The 20,173-nt window shown below is 52.2% G+C and overlaps 8 protein-coding genes across 8 annotated transcripts; 4 read left to right on the top strand and 4 right to left on the bottom strand.

Moving 5' to 3' along the window:
* Positions 1-8: 8 nt before the first annotated feature.
* On the bottom strand, positions 9-6,869 carry BO83DRAFT_73063 (NACHT domain protein). The gene is made up of 4 exons (XM_025537556.1): positions 6,056-6,869; positions 5,662-6,001; positions 5,326-5,601; positions 9-5,270 (listed from the first exon to the last, which is right to left on the bottom strand). The coding sequence occupies exons 1-4, from the start codon at positions 6,503-6,505 to the stop codon at positions 154-156; spliced, it is 6,183 nt and encodes a 2,060-aa protein (XP_025386533.1). The 5' UTR covers positions 6,506-6,869; the 3' UTR covers positions 9-153.
* Positions 6,870-7,264: 395 nt separating this feature from the next.
* Positions 7,265-7,615, top strand: BO83DRAFT_428778 (uncharacterized protein; the record flags this gene model as incomplete). Its single annotated transcript, XM_025535422.1, has 1 exon — positions 7,265-7,615. The coding sequence occupies one exon, from the start codon at positions 7,265-7,267 to the stop codon at positions 7,613-7,615; it is 351 nt and encodes a 116-aa protein (XP_025386534.1).
* A 1,389-nt stretch (positions 7,616-9,004) lies between these two features.
* BO83DRAFT_379925 (uncharacterized protein) lies at positions 9,005-9,667 on the top strand. Its single transcript, XM_025531617.1, has one exon. The coding sequence runs from the start codon at positions 9,262-9,264 to the stop codon at positions 9,478-9,480; it is 219 nt and encodes a 72-aa protein (XP_025386535.1). The 5' UTR covers positions 9,005-9,261; the 3' UTR covers positions 9,481-9,667.
* An 843-nt stretch (positions 9,668-10,510) lies between these two features.
* Positions 10,511-12,417, bottom strand: BO83DRAFT_341495 (salicylate hydroxylase; the record flags this gene model as incomplete). Its single annotated transcript, XM_025528623.1, has 3 exons — positions 10,511-11,031; positions 11,108-12,038; positions 12,097-12,417. 3 exons carry the CDS (start codon positions 12,415-12,417, stop codon positions 10,934-10,936), a joined length of 1,350 nt encoding a protein of 449 aa, XP_025386536.1. The 3' UTR covers positions 10,511-10,933.
* Positions 12,418-13,140: 723 nt separating this feature from the next.
* Positions 13,141-14,695, bottom strand: BO83DRAFT_379927 (flavin-containing monooxygenase). The gene has a single exon (XM_025531618.1). It carries the CDS (start codon positions 14,683-14,685, stop codon positions 13,228-13,230), a length of 1,458 nt encoding a protein of 485 aa, XP_025386537.1. The 5' UTR covers positions 14,686-14,695; the 3' UTR covers positions 13,141-13,227.
* Positions 14,696-15,065: 370 nt separating this feature from the next.
* Positions 15,066-16,255, top strand: BO83DRAFT_438857 (lipase/thioesterase family protein; the record flags this gene model as incomplete). Its single annotated transcript, XM_025536132.1, has 2 exons — positions 15,066-15,265; positions 15,319-16,255. The coding sequence occupies 2 exons, from the start codon at positions 15,066-15,068 to the stop codon at positions 16,253-16,255; spliced, it is 1,137 nt and encodes a 378-aa protein (XP_025386538.1).
* A 356-nt stretch (positions 16,256-16,611) lies between these two features.
* On the bottom strand, positions 16,612-17,736 carry BO83DRAFT_390467 (SDR family oxidoreductase; the record flags this gene model as incomplete). The annotated part of the gene is made up of 3 exons (XM_025532859.1): positions 16,612-16,894; positions 16,953-17,346; positions 17,412-17,736. The coding sequence occupies 3 exons, from the start codon at positions 17,734-17,736 to the stop codon at positions 16,612-16,614; spliced, it is 1,002 nt and encodes a 333-aa protein (XP_025386539.1).
* Positions 17,737-18,297: 561 nt separating this feature from the next.
* Positions 18,298-20,100, top strand: BO83DRAFT_448669 (cytochrome P450; the record flags this gene model as incomplete). The annotated part of the gene is made up of 4 exons (XM_025536691.1): positions 18,298-18,489; positions 18,543-18,958; positions 19,030-19,414; positions 19,486-20,100. 4 exons carry the CDS (start codon positions 18,298-18,300, stop codon positions 20,098-20,100), a joined length of 1,608 nt encoding a protein of 535 aa, XP_025386540.1.
* Positions 20,101-20,173: the final 73 nt, after the last annotated feature.

A 20,173-nucleotide genomic window follows, 5' to 3' on the forward strand; every position in this document is an offset into this window, starting at 1 on the left:
AAGAAACATATTAAGCGTCGCGCAAGCAGTCAATTTGGTGTCAGGCAAGTGAAAAAGTAAACTAATAGAGGGAATCAACCAAAGCCAAGTAAATCCAAAACAGGAAAATCACAACATGAACCACTCATCAAATAATCCATGCAAATATGATCATTACAATTCCTCCTCCGGCTCAACGACAGGGCTAGCCTGGGTATCAATAATATCCCAAGATTCCAAGTCCAAGTTCAACACATCGTCGTTGCTCGAAGCTTTGCCAGAGCCAAACGCCTTCAGGTTCCACTTCTCAACCCCCTCAACTCCTTTCAAGTCCTCGAGGTATGCTGCGAACACATCACGGTTCATACGCACGTAGTCCTGGTAGTCGCCGGGCCAGTCACCCAGACGCTCAACGGCCAGCTTGAAGAGCTGCAGGTGCTGGCGAACACGTTGGGCCTCGGGAACAGTATCAGGGGTGCTGTCCTGCGCATCGCCGTACATAGAGCCATCGATGCTCAGACTGGCCTCGAGGTTGTCCTCGTAGTCAGCATAGTAGGGGTCGCTGAAGGCACGAAGAATGCTCTCATGCACCTGGGCGCACTTCTTGTAGTATCGGTTGGCCAGCTCCTTGTGGTTCTGGTGGCTGGTAGCCACCTTAGTATACAACTGCGTCAGCAGAGTCGACATCTCCAGAGTGCTGGGGTGACGAGGTCCGTGCACGCGGCGGCAGTTGTAAGTGATGTCCTCGGCCAGACGGATAGCGTCCTTGTACTTGCCGATCTGGAAGCGAGCAATGATGAGACGGTGGCCGAGAGAAAGGGTGTAGGATGGCCAATTGCGGTGCGCCTCGCGGCTATCCCACAGGATGGTGAGGAGCCATGCCAGGTTGCCATAGTCCTTCAGGTCTCCAAGCAATCCGATCAACTTACTGAGCTGCTCGAAGTTGACACCGCCCATGTCGAGCTTCAGACCCTTAATGACGGTGAGCGCTTCCTTGATGATAATGGAAGAGACACCCAGCATCTTCTGGCGAGAGGCTTCATCAGGGCGAGCGACAAGGTCACGACCCGCAATAGTCATACCAAGAGCGAAGATGAACTTGACGATCCCGACAGAGCGGTAGACCTCCTGGTGGGACTTGATGTAGTGGAACGAGGCAAGGGCAAGGTCGCAAGCGCTGCCCCATCTCTGGCTCTTCAGCAGCTGGTCCACGTAGTCGTTGCTAGTGATACCGATGGAACGGATGAAGTCATCCGAGCGGTGGGTGCTGAAGTGACGCAGGATGGTCTCAGCGAAGATGCGTACCTGCGCAGGCTCGGTCAGCTTCACCCGCTTGCCCTCAGTAGCGACGAAGTAGTCCACGAATTCATCAAAAACGCGGGCCGCAGCGGTCTGACGGTTGTTGGACAGCAGGAAGTGGTACAGGCGCGCGGTAGACACAGAGACAGTGTGAATGGAGCTCGTCTTGGACTTGGTCAGGCTTCTGAATTCTTCGAAGTAAACATATTCGGTCGTCAGAGCGGCCAGGATCTCGGTGATCGTAACCGATGTGCTACGGCGCAGACTGTACTCAAGCTGTGCCAGGAAACTAAGGCTCTGACGCTCCTTCGAAGCAAGGTCGAACTGCACGGACTTGACGTTAGAGGTATCCTTCATGACAATCTGACGGTAGATCTCTTGAGTAAGCTCGGTCGCCTTCTGGATCTGGTTGGACGCAATGTAGCTGGACGCGATAGTGGAGGCAGCAGCAATCAATCGGGTGGTAGAAGTCTCAGACTTCAAAATTTCCACGGTAGCTTGCTTGAGCTCGCTCAATACAATCTCAGTTTCCTTGCGTTCGGCGTGGAAAGAGATCATCTGCTTCATCCGGGTGAGGGATTCCTCGTGGGCCCAACCGTGGGTTTTCCGCACGGTCGATGTGCGCTTCTTCAAGACCTTCAGAGCGCGCTCAGCCTGCTGCGTAGTCACAGACTCTGCATTCTCCGTCACGAGAGCTGCCTGCTCTTCATAGATAGCGTCCAGGGTATTGGAGATCTCTCCAAGATCGATGTCTTGAGACTTTGTCGCAAGCAGCTCTTCGTAGATGCTGATGGCCTGGACCTCATACGACTTGGATTCCTGGCACAGCTTTGCGAGGGTCAGAGAGGCTTGCAGGCTGATGGTAGCAGTAACACCGAACACCGCCTTGACCTTGGTCTGGTACTCGACGGTGACCTGGTGCAGGGCAGTAAACTCAGTGCGGACGCTGCGCAAGCAGTGAGTGTACCGGTTAAAGATTGTCTGCACGAAGGTCTGGTCCTGGAACCTGGGGCTGAGCTTGGGGTTGCTGATGAAGGAGGTGAAAAGGATCTTGAAGTGCTGCACAGCGTCGGAGTACCGGCCTTGATTCCACAGCTCGGTCGCGACAATGACCAATGGCTGGAATGCCTCGGGATGGCAAGTAGTAGAGTCCTTGTTCAGAGTGCGAACGATCTGCAGGTAGTAATCAACAAAGATGGGGCGAGGGTGCGTCAGCTCGGCCAAAGTCCACAGGGTCTTGATCACAATTGCATCGCCCGGGCCGTAGTGGCCGACGTAGTCATTCAGCAACTCCTGGTGAAGGTTAATGATCTTGTCAGTCTGGGAGTTGCGCTTCAGCAAACGAAGCAGCTCATCCGTGTTGTGTTGCCTGATCTTGTCGTCGACCTTGCGACCACCCCGCAACGCGCGGTAGATACGGACGCGGATATCTTCCTCCTTGCTCAAACGACGACGAGAATAGTAGCACTTGCTGAGACGCTCGGCAAGGTCAATGCAGCTCTCTACATGCTTGGATGGAAGGGTGACATCTTGCAAGTTCGGGGCGAAGAGTGCAGGCCAAACACCGTGGAGGACCTTCTTGATCAGCCGCGTGGCGGCTTGCCAGCGGTGCTGTTCAACATATTGAGCATAGAGCTCTGTCGTCGCAGTGAACGACATCTGAGACATGGTGGTAATGGAGCTCGATGCCTCGTAAACCATTTCCTCAACCGTGGTCTCGGACATGACCGTTTCAGAACTGAAGGACTGCATGACCTCCTTCGATGTGGACTCAATGCTTTGCTGTACCTCCTTGAAGCTCGACGTCTGGGTGCGGTTTGTGCTCTTGTAGTATTCAGAGCAGTGCTTGAAGACGGTTAGAGCCAAGGTGGAAATGCCGACCACCTTCATCATCTTTGCGATTTCCTGGAAGTAAGATACCGAGGTATCAGAGATGGTAAGACTAGTCTGCTCATGCTCCTGCCAAGCACTGGATAGAATGGAAGCGGCTTGGTATTCTTTCTTCTGAGACTTCAAGAAATGAGAGTAAGCAAGGACAGACGCCAGCTTCCTTTCTTCCCACAAGGCAGTCATGTTGGTGCGGCATTCCTTGTTCACGCGCTGCCAGATTTCGACGTAGATGCGCTCCGCGAGGTCAAACTTGCCCTGCGCAGTATACTGCTCGGCCTCCTTGATCATGGCTTCAAAGTCGAAGGATTCGGAACGTTCAATCAGAAGGTCATGTTCTTCAATCTCCAAGAAGTCATTGATTCTGGTCTGGACAACCTTGCCGCGATGTCCCCTGACGCGCACTCCCCAATCACCATGGTATTCACGTGACTCAATGCCCTGCTCTCCGACAGTGAGGATCTTGATGTGCTTGCTGATTTCCTCGGCTTTATGGAAGTCCTTGATTGTCTGATAGTGCTTGACCAACTGCTCCCGGGTGGAGATGACCATCTTGTGGGATTCGCCGTAGAGCTTTGTGTAGCAAGTGACAAGAAGATTAAGAGTCTCTTCACGCATGGTCATAATCTCGGTCTTGCTCTCCGTAACGCGGCTCACGGTCAGCTCTAGGAAAATGTTGGCCAATTGTGCCGTGAAAGACGGGCTGTTGACCAGCAGTTCGCGGCTCAGGCGGGTAGCCTCGAACAACAGGGGTGTCGCCTCCGGGATATATTCAACGTCGCGGAAAAATAGCGCGAGGTTGATGATGGACTGAAGAGTGACCCTATCCTTGGGGTTCAGAATTTGGCGGCAAATAGTAGTCACCGTGGTCTGGTAGGTCAACAGCTCAGGAGTGGGTCTGTTGGCCCAGAGAGTCCTCTGAAGCAGGAGAACGGTGATCGAAGTCGGCATCACCTTGGCAAACTCCTTCGCGGCACCAGTCTCACCCTGGTTGACAAAGACGGTCGTTTGTCTCAGATGAGACACCCAATATTGAACCGCAAATTCAAGCAGAGGGTACCTGCTGACCAGCGAATCCGATTCGTGGCCGATAAGAGGGGAAAGAGACGGCTCCTTGCCCTGCGGCTCAGTCACGTACGACTTGATATAGATCAACAACCTAGTCACAAAGTCGGCGTGACGGTCCTTGACGTTGGGGATCAATTTGCCTTTGGTGAAGACCTCCAAGACCGCTTCGCGAATGAGACCGTGACGAAGATAGACCTGCCCGTCCTGGAAAAATACCAAAGAACTGACAGGCCTAAGGACCTTGCGTGGTTCGATCTGGTAGCCCTCGGCAATTGCCAATTTGTCGATCTGGATAGAGGCCAGAGTCTGCAATTCCTTAAACAGAAGAGGGCGGTCAGCTGTTGCGAGCCACAGCAACATCAGGCGAGCCTCGTCGGTTACGCCCTTGTGCTGCACTGTTTCGAGGACGAGGTTGGTGATGGTCATCTTAGCGTTCACGACATCATCCACCGCCTTGTTCAGGTTATCGGCATTGTCCGCGCTGCGAACGCGCTTCGAGGCAAGCTTGGCCCACAGGAATGAGCCCTTTGAGGCTTCGGTGATGCGATCCACAATGGACTCCTGCTCAATGTCATCAAGCTCAGGGAAAACAACGCTCTCCTTGGCCTTAAGGAACTGGCTTCGCACAACGGTAGCAATGTCTTCGAAAATTCGCTCATCCGTGACCGGCACAGTGTGATGGCCTGGTGCCTTGGCTGGCGTCTCGGCACCCAGGGTGATCAACTTCACGTTTGTGCCCTTCATTGTGGCAGCGCTCAGCTTCTGCAGCAGTGCAGATTCACCACAGGAAGCCTCGTCGATGCCATCAACAACAATGACAAGATCCTTGGCACCTTGAAGTGCAGCGCCCAACGCATTTTCCAAAGCATTCCAGAGGATGTTATCGTAATCATTATCATTCGTAGCCTTTTTGCTGCGTTGGAAGGCATCAGTCAGAATTTGGAGCAGCTCGACGTTTCCAATGCGCTTCTCGAATAGCTGCGACAGAATGGCCTTGACGATAGCCCGGGGCCTAGTTCCGGCAGGAAGACGAGCATCTACATTATGTTAGTAAAGTATGGATCAGAAAGATTAACCTCTGATTGGACTTACTAATGGGGACAAACAGAGTCTTGTAGGGAACTCCGCGGATCGCGTGTTGCAGATTGTCGACAAGAACAGATGCCAGAACGGTTTTACCAGAGCCTGGCTTGCCCACGATAGACAGAACCTTGTTTTCGCTTGTTACGAAGTCAAACAGAGCTTGCTTGACCCAGCGGCAGGTGTTCTCCTCGCGGTCATGGGCAAGGTGTGAGACGGTTTCGGCAACGTTGGAGAGGACACGGTCTTCGGGGTTGAGCCAGGATCTGACAGCCCTAACATCGGCGACTGGAGGTTCGGACAATGTCAGTTTATGTTTTGATATCAGAAAGAGGGAAGAAAGCCTGCCTTTGGTCTCATCACCGCGTTCCTTCACCAGCTGGTGCTTCCACATGGACTCGCTAATCTCTTCGCAAGCACGGCGGAATTTGTGAATTTGCTCCGGGAAAGCCTCGTAGATATTGATGTATTCCCACTCATCCCCTAGGCGGAGAACGGCTTTGCGGAAGTGCATGGCCACACTGGCGACCAGGTGCACCAAGTCCTCCAGTGCCTGGACCAGCTGCCGGCGGATATCACTGCTCACACTGAAAAGCCCGGTCCGTTCAAGAAGGTTTCCAAGGGCTGTGGAGTTGCTGTAGAAAAAGCCAAAGGATGTCATCAAAGCGGAGGCATTCTCGTCACCGAGCTAGAATGAACGACCATCAGCGTGATCCTCATATTTGAGATCAGGCGAGCATACCTTGAGAAGGAGAAGGCAGTATCCGTAAGCCATCTGGAAGGCAAGGCCGCTGACGTTGGTGAAGCCCTCAATAGCCTCTTCGAAAGACCGGAGTCTAGTAACGAAGAGCTGTGCCCAGCCGAGGACCTTGTCATAGTCGCTTCCGTCGGGGGGCACAAGGGTCATACGCTCGTCCTGGATCCAGGACAGGACCATCTCATAGGAGTCACCCGAGATGGTCAAGCCCAGCTCATCACCGGTCTGGCGCTGAAGGATAGACAGTTTCCGGGAGAATTCCGACTCCTGAGGGTCGAGCCTGCGGGAGGACACCCTTCTGGAAGTAATTGAGCGAGACATGCCATTGTTGGACATTGTGTCACTCTCCGCGAATCCCGAAATACGTCTGGGCATCTTGGGGGAGAGCGGGGAAGCAAAGCTGCTAGGGACGGGGGACAGGATAGATGGGGCCATTGTGATTGTTTGAGTATCAGCAAGATCTGGTGTTTCTGTGGGCCTCGAAGGTGGTGTTTTCTTCACGGGAGAAGGAGTGCGAGTGAGTTGTGGCGACTGCTTGGGGTATCTGGAGGGTGTGACTGTAGGCCGTGGAGGAAGGTCAGGCTCAGCAGAGGTCTCTCCGGAAAAGCAGCGGCAACAACTCACTATACAAGAAAAATAGCGACGCAAAACGGCAACCTAACGCATGGAAGAACAAAGGCTTTGATTAAGAGGTTAATCCTCGTATCAATCTGAGAGAGAAAAAGAACTTTCTCTATGGGAGGAAAGGTCACTTAAATAAGTAGGAAAAGCAAAGAAAAAAGAAACCCTAGACAGGGGGTTGGATTGGGTTACCGGGGGCTGATGCAATGATGTGGGCTGGCGTGTGAGCACGATTCATGAGCGAGCAATAGTGGCAAGCTTAACCCCCCATCCACGATGATACCTCTTGCAGCATAGCGTGGCTGAAAAGAGTCTGATCCCGATGGGTCCCTCTGTATCTTTGGCCTCTCAGCACCGCCAGAACGGCTGAGAATTCCAAATCAAAGTTTCTTTCGGAGGGGACCAATAGAGAGATTGCTGTCAATGGGGTTGCAAAACCCATGTCTTCGACTCTTTGCATCCCCTCTGACGATCAAAGTTTGGTCTCCATGGCATTGACATCACGAATGCAGGGTATTCGCCGCTGGGCACCTGCAAAGGGAGATGGAGGGGGGACAGCTTCGTGATGACACGATGGGCGTATCAGAAAGGAAGGTGAACCCTCAGCGCAGTGCATCCCAGCCTACTGCATATCGACTACTGTCCCATTTCTTGACCATGCGGACGGGATGGGCAGTGGAGCAGCACAGGCCAGTTTGGACGAGTGCAATGTCACTCTCCACATTAGCACCGGTGTCCCGGGACTTTCTGTCATTCAACACGGGCCATATCCCGTATGGTGCCCACACCCACGAGCAGCGGCAGGGGCAGGCGAATAAAGCTCACATTGGGTCTCGTGAATTGCTCGTGGCGGCCGTTTCCAGCTACTTTGACCAGCAACTCGGAGTCTCCGCTGGACTAGAGCTGAGCTTCTCCTTGTGCTAGTTACCCCTTCTGGCTGCATAGTCTATTGAACAGCTATGATCCTTGCTAGGGCAGGATTTCAGCTGTGGCTGCCTGAGGGGTAGAGAGAGGACCTGATCTCCCGACTGGGGCGGAGGGGGCTGGATGGGCCCAAACTCTTCGATCGGGGCCAATGGCAACGAACGAGAGTCGGACAGTGGGCAAACTCGCATCGTCCTGACGAACTGCCGATCGAGAGGACGAACGCGGATTGGTTGAATCCTTCTCGGCTGGCAGGACTAGATGTGATCGTCGTGGTATGTAAAGTCGATACCATGCCAGTATTCTGTATGTTAGAATTAGTTCGGCTACTCAGTAGGCAGAGAAGGTTCCACCGGGCTGAAGACGGTTGCCTACCTCGGACAGAACAATCGGTTTAATCGTCAATCTGAGCCGGTGAATACATTTTAGTTTTTCTTGTCTACCGGAGTAACTATGTCGATGCACGATCTGGTCTTCCATCCAAAACCGGTGCCAACACCCTTGCCGGGCGCTGGATAATTGGGGAGTTCCATGGTTGGCAAGCACATACAGACTCCCGGCTGAGGAACCGCCCCGGCCCGCTTAGCGCGGTGGGTGCACGATCCGGAACCTCCGCAGCAGCCAGTGCTGAACCTGTATGTAATTTTGGTTGATGACCAAACAGAGCTGTTTTAGCTCAGGAGAGTGTGGAAGCGTCTGATCCTGACCAAGTTGGGATTGACGTTCCTGATTTGGCCAATGTGCAGGCCGCGTAGTCCCCGACGCACCAGGATGGAACCCCGAAAATTGCAGGCAGGAGTCATGATTAGCCGGATCAAGAGGGATACATTAGTTTCATGGAGCCCGTGGGATCTCGGGGCAATAAGCAGATCTGATTCAGCCAGGAGGCATGAAGGGTGGGTCGGTATGGATGGACGGAAGAATCTCGTCATTCAGCTGGAAGGAGAGATCGGAGATTCACAATGGCTGCAATCCGCGCGGGTGGATAATTTTGACTCCCACGTGACGGTTCAGCGAGAAGGCTCGATCCAGTTATCGGTAAGGGACACGGCGCCATTGCCGGTGTCTCGGGGAGAAAAGCGGACGGAAGTGACTGAAGGGGAATATTGCAAACCCATCAAAGGGTGACAGGCACTTGAAGTTGCCAAGTGGTGGATTCATGACCTAAAGTTTACTCCATAGTTCGTGCCTTGTTCTGTCAAGAGGGGAGAGATGTTCGAATCGTCATGGCGAAGCGACCGAGGACGGACCAAGGAACGAAAGCACGGGATCCATCCCTGGCGGAAGCGATCGATCCTCGTCGTGCCTGTTGCAGTCTAGCGTCCGAGTGGTTCCAGTAATGCGGGAACCAACACTGACCCTGACAGGCCCAGCCTGTCCTGTCCGCATGTTCATCCAACTTTCAAAGTGGAGATGATTTCTTATGAGCGCAGGATGGGGTATACACTATACAGTATCTTCTTGCCACACTTTGTTCCCAGGACTCCGGCACTCACCATGTCCTTGATGTCGATCATGTCGGAAGAACTGAAATCTTTTCCTGCTAGCTACAGCAAAGCGCCAAACTTACCTCGCGTCTGCGTCGTCTACCATTCCCTACCTACAGACGGGATACCACCAACAGCAAGGGGTCCACTTACTTGCAGATGCTCCAGTGCTCGAGCAAAATTCAATCATTGATTCAACTCAGCTACCCCACTCGCAAAACTCCGGCTGAACAGGAGGACGCCATGCTCGTGGCTACTGTGGGAGGTACTCTCGAGTACTGCTGTGGTTTGCAGGCAGACAGGACATACCCAGTTTGCAAGAATTGGGTGTCGCTGATTCCATTGAAACCATCAATTGTATGCAACCACATTAGATAAGTTTGATGGGTGGTGTTCTGCATAGAATGCGTCAACTGTCAATTAGTAGAATCAGGTTACACAAAGATCACGTCGAGTGACTGCTGCGGCAGCCGGTGCAGACAGAATGCAGATGCAGACAGAACGCAGATGGAAATGGAGGTCTCGCGTGGTATTTGCTAGCACTGGAGTGCCCGGCAGCAGTCACGGCAAGTATGGATTCAGCATTCCAAACCACCCGCCCTCTAGACTATCACACACTATCTATCTACTTCACTTACAGAAGATCATCCAAGGTGTTACTAGGATCTCATAGTGAGGCAAATGCTCAATCTACGCTAATTGTAGAAGATTATATTTGTCCTCCAGTAATACCCCGTATTGGGAAAGAACATGGGTGTGATCATGGGTGCGATCAACATTTCGGAGTCCCCGTATACCCATTTTGAATATATATCTGCACCTCAGAATACAATGGATGCATCGTCGTAATGCTCGGCTAATCCCCCATCTTGATCCGAAGATCCAGCAACTTTGTCTAGAAAAAAGCAATATATCCTATTAAAAACTTTATGCTGTTTTCACAAACCCATAGTGGTGAGTATCCGCGATCGCTCATCAAAAGGAATGCAACCTAGTACTACAGTACGGAGTACATACGCTGTAGACAATAGTATATATCAGAAGTACCCTGCCAATAGACATACAATACTTACTCACGTATCGAATACACCACAATCGTATACTTCCGTAACTATCAGCTATTTCCATCTCGGATCCTGTCACATCCTTCCCCATCAAAAGAAGCAAAACTTCGCGACGACGCTAAACCATCGCCGTTTCAACGCTACTGCTGGACCAGCACTATCTATGCAACCCCAAAACACTGCCTCCACAGTCAGACGCACAAGTCAGAATGTAGCCTTCAGTCCAGCATAGCACAAATCCTAGCGCTGTCCCATAAATGGGTCAGACTACCGTAGCTAGTAGATTAATATAATATCTGACTGATCGCCCCAATAGATTGAAGTAGATTAAGCTGAGTCTACCCCTTACTTAGTCACCTTTTCCCTCCACCAGACGGGATTTCTTCGGAATTCGAATCCATTCAACATCATAAGTGTGCGATCCTCAATTTCTCGCCGTGTAATAGTGTGGTGCTTGGTGGCTGCCTTGACGTGTCATTCTGGCCGGCATCACCGCGGGAGGCGCAATCAGCTGGATGGGGATGGATGGTTGGACCTTTGGGGCACCAAGGTGCTTAGGATGGATGCTGTGGGTGTGATGCTGAACCCCGGGTTGGTTGGCTGGCTGATCGCCGGGTCTAGATGCCGACCAGCTCGTTTGCTTCTTTACTAGGTGTATAATGGTTGTCGCTGGATGTACTATTCCACGGAGTCGCCGAATCTCACAATAACCACCATTATTATTATTGACAGGTCCCTCGGTCGGATATATCACAAAAAGAAGCATCCTAATAAGCCACCGCATTCAACGCATGTGGATGGTATCCGTGACTGCGAGCAACCAAATCGTCGAAGTTATCGACGGTCTCCTTCATGACATCTGTACCTACAGTAACATAACAACCACCCGTCAGTATTGCATCTTCAGAACCACCGCATTAATCAGAATGGCACAAACTCACCCCACATGAAATCTTGCCAGGATTTATCCGCCCAAAGATCCGGATTCTTCCCAGGGCCGCGAATAGCCTCGTCGCGCTTGCGCTGTTCCTCGCCATCCGGCAAATGCAGCGCTTTCCGGGTCACTGCCGCACTCTTCTGAATCTGTTCGGCGCGATCCTTTCGTACCCGCTCATAAACCGCCAATGCGCTATCGATATCGTCCGTCAAGGCCAATACACACCCGAGCACCCCAGCATCTTCGATCGCCTGCGCCGCTCCCTGCGCCACATACGGCAGCATAGGATGGCACGCATCTCCCATCAGAACCACGCGGTTCTCAATCCACGTCGGCAGCGGGAAATGCGAGTTCAGCGTCCACTCCATCACCTCCCCATCCGGAACATAACTCAATAAATCGCGAACGAGTCCATTCCACTCGGAATAAAATTCCTCCATCTCCCGCTTATCTCCCTTATTTGTCCAGCTTTCCTCCGTCTCCGCGCCTTCTTTCTGCGGATGCAACAACACCATATTATACACGGTGTTATTCTTCATCGGATATGCCATAATATGGCCTCCCGGTCCCATCCACCGCATCCCAACATTCTTCTTCAGTAACTCCCGCGCCCGCGGATCCCCCTTCATTTTATCCTCAGGGATCTGGATCCGGTACGCTGCATCCCCAGTCGGCTGACAAATATCCTTCACGCCATGTTGCGCCGCCATTTGGTGTCGCAGATCGGACTTGATTCCATCCGCCCCGATAACAACATCCCCGGATACCCATTCCCCGGTATGAAGCTGCACGCGCGCCGAGAAGTCGGGCGCCGCACATACGACCCGCGAGTCAGTTCGAATGGGGATATTTTCCGACCGTACCGCCTCAAGCAGGATACCCTGCAAGTCGCCGCGATGGATGACGGCAAGGGGAGCGTGATACTTTTCTCCGACCTACACACATTAGCCACCCCCCGCAATGATCAAAGGTAAAAGATATGGTATAACATACAGAAGGCATCAACTCCGCCTTCCCCAATTCCTCATCATTCTTATACCGTCGGAGAGAATTCATCTCCAACACGTTCGCCTTCTCCATGACCTTCTCCAGTAGACCCAAGCGACCGAGAATCCGCGCTGCATTCGGCGCCATCTGGATGCCCGCCCCGACCTCGGCGATTTCCCGCACCCGCTCGAGGATGGTCACTTTGTGGCCGGTTTTATGTATCGCCAAGGCGGCGGAAAGGCCTGCGATGCCGGCGCCGACGATGAGGACATGCAGGGGTTGGCCCTTGATGCGGGGAAGCTGAAAGGTGTCTTTGTAGGTATCCATGATGACTTCGTAGTATTGTGAATAGTGCAGGTAGGTACGATTTCCAAGTTATAGTAATGAGAGGTAAGTGAGTTGAGTGTACTTATACAAAACCAAAGCAGTGACATCATGGCTACCAATACAATCCTACTACCCCTTGTGCAATATCAGTCGGTTAATACATCGGTAGTACCTCTCAACATATCTTCCTCTATCCATGACGCCGTACCTAACTGAGCTTCCTCACTCGGAACACATCTCGGGAGTCACACTTACAATAACCCCCCAACATAGCTCCACAGCTTCATAACAAGCAAAGACTTCCATATTCAAGATCATCATCCCGAACCTGACAGTATCTAGATGTGGAGATGCGGATCGCCCGGAAGGAATTTGACTTCTTACTTTTGTCATAGAGTTATCGGCACCCGAGTTCGGGAATGTATGTTTGCTGTGTTTGGGTATGATGTCATTCCATATTCAGCATCTTGTATCTATGATCGGACTACAATCCGGATGGAATTGAAAAGAATTAATAGTATAGTGGAGCCCTTGAAGCTGAATTTGTTATCTTCATATATGTTAAAAAATAGAAACGCGGGTCCCTGTTACAGTAAATTAGGAGTCAAGGACTTGTCTTCCTAGGAAGGTGACAACATGTATGACTTGAACAGGAGATGTATCTTGCATTGAAATGTAGTAGTATCTTCAAAATAAAATTAAAAACGCAAAAGGATATATATACGCCAGTCGGAATACATGAACATGAAGCCAACGCCAAACCATTCACTCCGCCGAACGTCCTCCATACTTTAATCTACTAACCAAGCATCACAACTGCTTCTTTCCCCCCTCAAACACCAACCCATCCAAATTCCCATGTTCCGCAAACCATACATCCTTCAAGTAATTTCCCCTTGACACCCACGGCCCCCGATCTGCCGCCTTGGGCAACGCCCCCGACGCGCGGGTGATATACGTCGAATTTAAATTCAACAGCGGCCGCTCCTTCAAGCTTCCCGCCTCACCCGGCTGCAACCGTGGAACAGCCGTCTTCACACCAGCCGCCTCCAAGTGCTTCAACAGCCGACAGATAAATAACGCCGTAGCATCGGCGCCCAACGTCCACGACGCATTGGTGTACCCGATCACGAATGCTGCATTAGGCAGATCCTGCATCATCATGCCATGCCAGAGGAACTTGCTGGGGATGTGGATGGGTTCACCATCGACCGTGACGGAGGCGCCGCCGGCAATAAGCAGTCTCAGCCCTGTGGCTGTGACAATGATGTCCGCATTGAGGGAGTCGCCGGAAGAGAGCTCGACCCCGGATTCAGTGACGGTAGAGATGGTGTCGGTTTTCACGTCGGCGTGGCCGGTGTGCAGGGCGCGGAAGAAGTCGCCGTCCGGGCAGATGCAGAGACGCTGATCCCAGGGGTTGTAGCGGGGTTTGAAATGCGGGGAGTGGGAGACATGGGCGGGGAGTTGGCTGGAGACGGAGAGACGGAGAAGGAAGCGCGCGACTGTAGGAAAGGTCCGGCAGAAGAGGAAGAAGAGGTGGCCGCTGATGAACCAGGTGATGCGCTGGATGCGGCGCGAGATGGCGGCGGGTAAGATGTAGCTGTACCACGAGCGGTTGCGGTTGGGCAGGGAGAGGATATAAGTTGGGCTGCGCTGCAGCATGGTTACTTGCGCGGCCTTCTCGGCCAGCTTGGGAATCAGAGTGATAGCAGTGGCACCGGAGCCGACGACTACGATCTTCTTATTGCTGTAGTCAAGGTCTTCGGGCCAGAATTGAGGATGGATGACTTCCCCCGAGAAGCGGGAGAGGTTCGGGATATCGGCTTCGAGAGGTTGTCTGTAGTCGTAGTAGCCGGTGCCGAAAATGACGAACCGTGCAGTCAGGGCGCGTGATTGCCCGTCATGGTCGACGGTCAGGGACCAGAGCTGGTCGGAGGAGGACCAGTCGGCGCCGAGGAGGCGGTGCTGGTAGCGAATTTTCTTGTCGATGCCAAATTTGCGAGTGGCGCGGTGCATATATGAGCGGATGGAGGAGGCCTCGGCGATAGGGCTATTACCATCCCAGGGAAACCACGAAAAGCCGAAGGAAAAAAGATCGGAGTCGGAGCGAATGCCGGGATATTTGAAAAAATCCCAGGTGCCGCCAAGAGCATCGCGGGCTTCTAGAATAGTGTAACGATAGTTGGGAAATTGAGATTGAATGCGATATGCTGCATTGATGCCGGAGATGCCGGCACCGACAATAACAACGTCTAAGTCAGTCTCCATGATGGAACAAGAGCGGTATGATGATGGTGGATGATGGAATGAGCGGTCGTACAGGCTACTTATAACGAGGCATGCAGCTCACATGGCCTCGGCTGCAGATGCAGCGCAATGATGAGTCCGAGGCTATCCTGATAGATCGCAACCGCCGGCCGTTGGGGCATCAAAAATGGACCTGACGATCAGCGGCCGATCCCTCCCAAAACAGCAACCCTTGCGACCCTCACATGCGATTGAACCGAATCGGCCTCTTGGATCTTTTGCAATTCAGACTGGGTTGACACAGTGGCCCGTGAAGACTTAAACTCGGCGTCGCACAGCCAGGATGTAGCCATTACTGTAAACAGCACTCTCTAGAGGTACTAGTAGTTATCCTACCCGATATGATTACTCCCAAAATCTCGCTCTCTTTGGCGGAGAAACTGGACTTGGTGCCAGCTCTTGCGTCAATTACTCTGACAGTTTTCTGGGCTCTCCTAACCTCCCTTTGGCGTTCTGCCGCATATCCCAAGACATTGGTGCTTCATATTGGCTATGCAGCATTCCGCAAAGCCACGGCCCGCATGACAGTGGCCCAAATGCAGTATGTTACTCCGCAACCAACCCCGACAATGCCCATGTCCACTAACAATGCAGGTATGCCCTTCCTACCACGGACCAGAACTACGAACGTTACGTCCGGAAGCACAAGCTACCCTCCAATACAGTAGACTTGGGTGACGGGGCTCTGGGACATTGGATCGGGGACCCGAAAGCGGACAATATCTTGATTTGGTATCACGGTATATTCATCCCCTCCTTCCCCTTCCATCGTCCCTTCCCTACAACCTCCCACTCACAAAACAAATATAGGAGGCGGCTTCGCCCTCCCCGCCAACAGAGGCTACTTTCAGTTCTTCTTGAACCTTATAATTCATCTGCGGAACTATCACAACAAATCGCTCTCCATCTTCACACTAACCTACACTCTCGCCCCGGGGGCACTTACCCAACGCAACTCCGCCAAGCGACCTCCGCCCTCCGCCATATCCTGACTACTCACTCCCCATCACAAATCCTCCTCGGCGGGGACTCCGCAGGCGGGAACCTAGTCGGTGGAGTCCTCTCCCACCTCGCTCATCCGCACCCTCAGATCGCCCCTATTACTTGTGAAGAATCCCTCCGCGGAGCCATCATGATCGCTCCTTGGACTAGTCTAGCTTCGGACTACACCGACCAGGAGATTGACTCGCGCGGGGATCTGATCACCCCCGCTGTTGCGGGGCCATGGGCGCAGGCGTATCTTGGGTCCGGGGAACGGGACCATTATACGGATTTGTCGAGCGCACCGGCGGAGTGGTTTGAGTCTTTCCCCGTGGAGAAGGTGTTGGTTTGTGGTGGCGGGAGAGAGATTCTGTTGCCGGTGATTGAGGGATTTGTGGGGAAGTTGAGGGAGGGATTCAAGGGGGAGATGGAATTTTGTGTTGGAGAGGGAGAGGGACATGTGGCGCCGATTTATAATTTGTATATTGGCGAGAAAGAGGAGACGGGGCAGGGGATGAGGGTGAGGGGGTGGTTGGGGGAGACTTTGTGACGGCTGCAGTGTATATGTGTATGGCCGGAAAGGAGTATATATTGTTGGCAGGGGACAGGTTTGTTGTTGGTATAAGTTCAGTTGTAGTATTTTTTTTTTGTGACACCATTTGAATAATACATATGCAATGAGACATGAAATTGTTATATTTTGAGATAGGTCAAGATGAGATGCTACGTAGCAGGCAGTATGTGCCCTGAAAGGATTTGGACATATCATATACACTTTGACCAAGTAGCTACACCGTTTCTTGTTCTAACTCCATCAATAAACTCAACTCATGCAATGCATCAAACACAAATCATCATATTAACATTATACATGAATAGCCTAAACTCCACAAACCAAATAAGCCACTATTTACTAACATCATTCTCTTTCTGCCACGCTCTCAACTTGACCAAATCCTTCGACGCCAACCCCCTCGCCGTCTCCTGCAACCATGTCGGCCACGCCCGCACCAAACTAATCCACCACAATGATTCAGGTAAAACAAGCTGTCCACTCTTTCCTGAGATAATCTGCTTCGCAATAGTACTGCCCACCCTCTCCACCGTCAAAACAGGCTGCTTAAATTCCTTCCCAGCATCTGTGAGCTGCTGAATCATGGGTGTGCGCACCCACAGCGGATGAACCACACTATGCACTATTAGCCTTCTTCCCTGTATCGAAAAGAGAAAAAGAGAAGAAAGCTTACCTCGTCTTCACACCCGTAGTCTTATGCCAATACTTCAACTCTTGCCCCAACCCCTCATGGAATGCCAAGGCACTCGCCTTCGAACAGCTATAATCCACAATCTCTCCGAGCGACATGAAACTAGCCTGACTAGCCACCGTCACCACGTGGCCATGGTTTCGCTCAATCATGGCGGGGAGAAACTCCTTCACAGTGAGAAAGTGCGAAATCGTGTTCACTTCGAAAGTTTGTCTAATTTTGGCCTCGGGTTCGTCGAGGATCGTCGCGTCGTTGGCGACACCTGCGTTGTTAACAAGGACTGTGGGATGGCCGTGCTCGCGCCGGATTTGTTCTGCTACGGGGTGCAGTGCGGCGGAGGAGGTGATGTCTGCTTTGTAAAAGTGGACGTTGGGTGCTGCTTTACATTAGTAGCTGATTTTTTTTTTTTTTTTGGCATACGATGTAGGGAAGTGAGCGTACGGAGTTTGAAGGTGGGTTCACTAATGTCAAGAATGATGACTTTCGCGCCATGCGAGGATAGTTCTGTCATGACTTGCTTGCCGATGCCACTGCATCCGCCAGTTAGGAGAACGAGTTCCCGGGCATTGTCCCATTTCCGGGTGCTGAAGTTGCTAAGGGATAGCGAATTGAGGGCGCGGTTGGTTTGGCGCAGAGCAGTGAAAGCTAAGAGAGCAGCGAGTGCTTTAGGGACCAGCGGGTGCAGCAATGCTTGCTGTGCTGGAGGGGGCAGATTGGCCAGGGCAGTTTGAGTCCATTCGTGGACAACAGGAGGGATGAATGACATGATGGTGGGATGCGATTCTATTGGTGGTGACTTGTTCAAGGTACCTTGATCAAGCTAAGATAAGGTAAAATTGTGGCAGCCCCTGCTATATATCCCCTTCTATTGATGGCCTCGGCTCACATGGCTGAAGATTGTGGCATAAATGCGGCATTCTGTACATTCCACAAACTGAGAACTCCCCAAACGGGAAATCGTTGCGATTGATCCGCGGTTAACTTTCGGACAACAAAAAATTGCGGAGATGTTGATCCACTGGTTTGCATTGACGCCGATCAACGGTGCCGATCCCATGTGATTTGTGTCCTATCCCCATGAATAAGGTATTGGGGTAGAATATACTCCATATCTACTCCGTAGTAGCCTATCTGATAATGTTGAGCGATGAGGGGTTAACTAGGGCTGATCGTCGGCTTATGGCAACCGAGGCAAGACAGACGCACTTCGGTTGACCCTGGATGATGTCGATCCTCATACTCTTTTTCCGACTGCCATATTTCTCCTCAACAAGATTTTCATCTTGAAAGTATTCTCTGCGATGTCTGTCCAACATTGTATCACACCATGGACTCTCTCGTGCTGCTGGCAGCGTCCCTCGTAGAGGGCTACCTTCTTCAACACAGTTTACTCCCCGACTGGGCCTTTCGCAGTGTGACACTGCTCGCACTGGCAGGCAATCTTATTCTCCGATTTGTCTGGGGGTTCATTATCTATCCATACTTAGTGAATCCATTGCGTCATCTGCCTACTTTACCGGTATACTTTGTACTCTACCTTCTCATTGCAATACCAGTCACTGAAAGCTCTAGGGCAACCTCAACCATGCGCGCGTCCTCTTCGACGACCCCCGCGGCCGTCTCCCACTGCAATGGATGAAAACCATCCCCAACAATGGCCTCATTCATTTCCGCGACATTCTCAACCGCAGCTTCTTGATCGCCACGAACCACCAGGCCCTCCTGGACATCATGAGCACCAACACGTATGACTTCGAGAAGCCCTGGCGCACTCGCGAATTTCTAGCACGGATCATCGGCTTCGGGCTGATTCTGTCCGAAGGGAGTGCACATAAGAAGCAACGTCGGGCGTTGACGCCGTCGTTCAACGTCCGGCATATTCGTGCGCTGTATGGGCTGATGTGGGAGAAGACGGGGTTATTGGTGGATGAGCTGCAGAAAGAGATGGATGCGAATGAGTCGTGTGTGGAGATGAGTGTTTGGGCGAGGTACACCATCCCCTTTACTTTTCAGCAGCCAACATCCCACCTTTAGAAATACAATACTAAGCGACGAATAGTCGTCTAACACTAGATATCATCGGCCCCGCCGCCATGGGCCGCGACTTTCGCTCGCTCCATAACCCCGAGAACAAAGTCGCCGACAGCTTCCTCGCCATTTTGGAGCCAACCCGCGAAAAGATTGCCTTCTTGGCAGTCAACGTTCTCCTCCCGCAGTGGTTTGCCCGGAAACTGCCATGGCGCATGAACAAGGTCATCGACACAGAGACAGGCTTCCTCCGCGACCTGTGTAAGGACATTGTAGCAGAGAAGAGAGCCGCGATGCTCCAGACGAAAGCCACGGCCGCAGAACTGGAAGCGGACATTCTCGGCACGATGATGCTAGGGGGTGACTTTAGTGATGATGAGCTGGTTGATCAGATGCTGACGTTCCTTGCTGCTGGTGTATGTCTTGGCTTAACCACCACCCTGATCCCTAAAATCTATGAAGGGCATATATACTAAATAGAAGACAGCACGAGACCACCGCCAGCGCCTTCACCTGGGCCTGCTACCTTCTCACGCTACACCCAACATACCAGCCCCGTCTGCGCGACGAGATCCGCTCCCGTATCCCAACAGGATCGTCACCTATCACCCACGCAGACCTTGAATCCCTGCCCCTACTGAACGGCATCGTCCAGGAGGTCCTTCGCCTGTATCCCACCGTCCCGCTGACTCTGCGCGAATCCATCCGCGACACTACCGTCGCCAATACCGCCATCCCGAAAGGAACGAGGATCCTCCTCTGTCCGTACGCTATTAATCGCAGTCCAGAGTTCTGGGGCGAGGACGCGGATGTGTTCAGACCAGAGCGATGGGTGGACACAGATAAAGAGGGAAATCAGGTGGTGAACGGACATGGAGGAGCCGGGACGAATTATGCCCAGATAACGTTTTTGCATGGGCAGAGAGCGTGCATTGGGAAGGACTTTGCTAAAGCGGAGTTGAGGTGTGCATTGGCGGGAGTGTTGGGGAGGTATGAGGTGGAGATGAAGGATCCAAACCAGGTCATTCATATTGCTGGAGCGGTTACGACGAAGCCAGTTGAGGGGATGCATTTGAGGATGAGGAGGGTGGAGGGATGGTAAATGCCTGTTGATATGGGATGAGAGTATATAATTTTATAATTTATGCAAATAGTTACTTTTGTTAATACCAGTC

The sequence above is a fragment of the Aspergillus eucalypticola genome (assembly GCF_003184535.1).
Source record: "Aspergillus eucalypticola CBS 122712 chromosome Unknown BO83scaffold_18, whole genome shotgun sequence".
In the NCBI taxonomy this organism is placed as follows: domain Eukaryota; kingdom Fungi; phylum Ascomycota; class Eurotiomycetes; order Eurotiales; family Aspergillaceae; genus Aspergillus; species Aspergillus eucalypticola.

What these genes read in the sequence shown, in the direction of transcription:
- BO83DRAFT_379925 (XM_025531617.1), top strand. Translation starts at nt 9,262, where the DNA reads ATGCTCCAGTGCTCGAGCAAAATTCAATCATTGATTCAACTCAGCTAC.
- BO83DRAFT_73063 (XM_025537556.1), bottom strand. Translation starts at nt 6,505, where the DNA reads ATGGCCCCATCTATCCTGTCCCCCGTCCCTAGCAGCTTTGCTTCCCCG. An exon ending in ACTGCCTTCTCCTTCTCAAG is followed by an intron (nt 6,002 to 6,055) that starts GTATGCTCGCCT and finishes CGTTCATTCTAG; the next exon opens with CTCGGTGACGAGAATGCCTC. An exon ending in GACTCTGTTTGTCCCCATTA is followed by an intron (nt 5,271 to 5,325) that starts GTAAGTCCAATC and finishes AACATAATGTAG; the next exon opens with ATGCTCGTCTTCCTGCCGGA.
- BO83DRAFT_379927 (XM_025531618.1), bottom strand. Translation starts at nt 14,685, where the DNA reads ATGGAGACTGACTTAGACGTTGTTATTGTCGGTGCCGGCATCTCCGGC.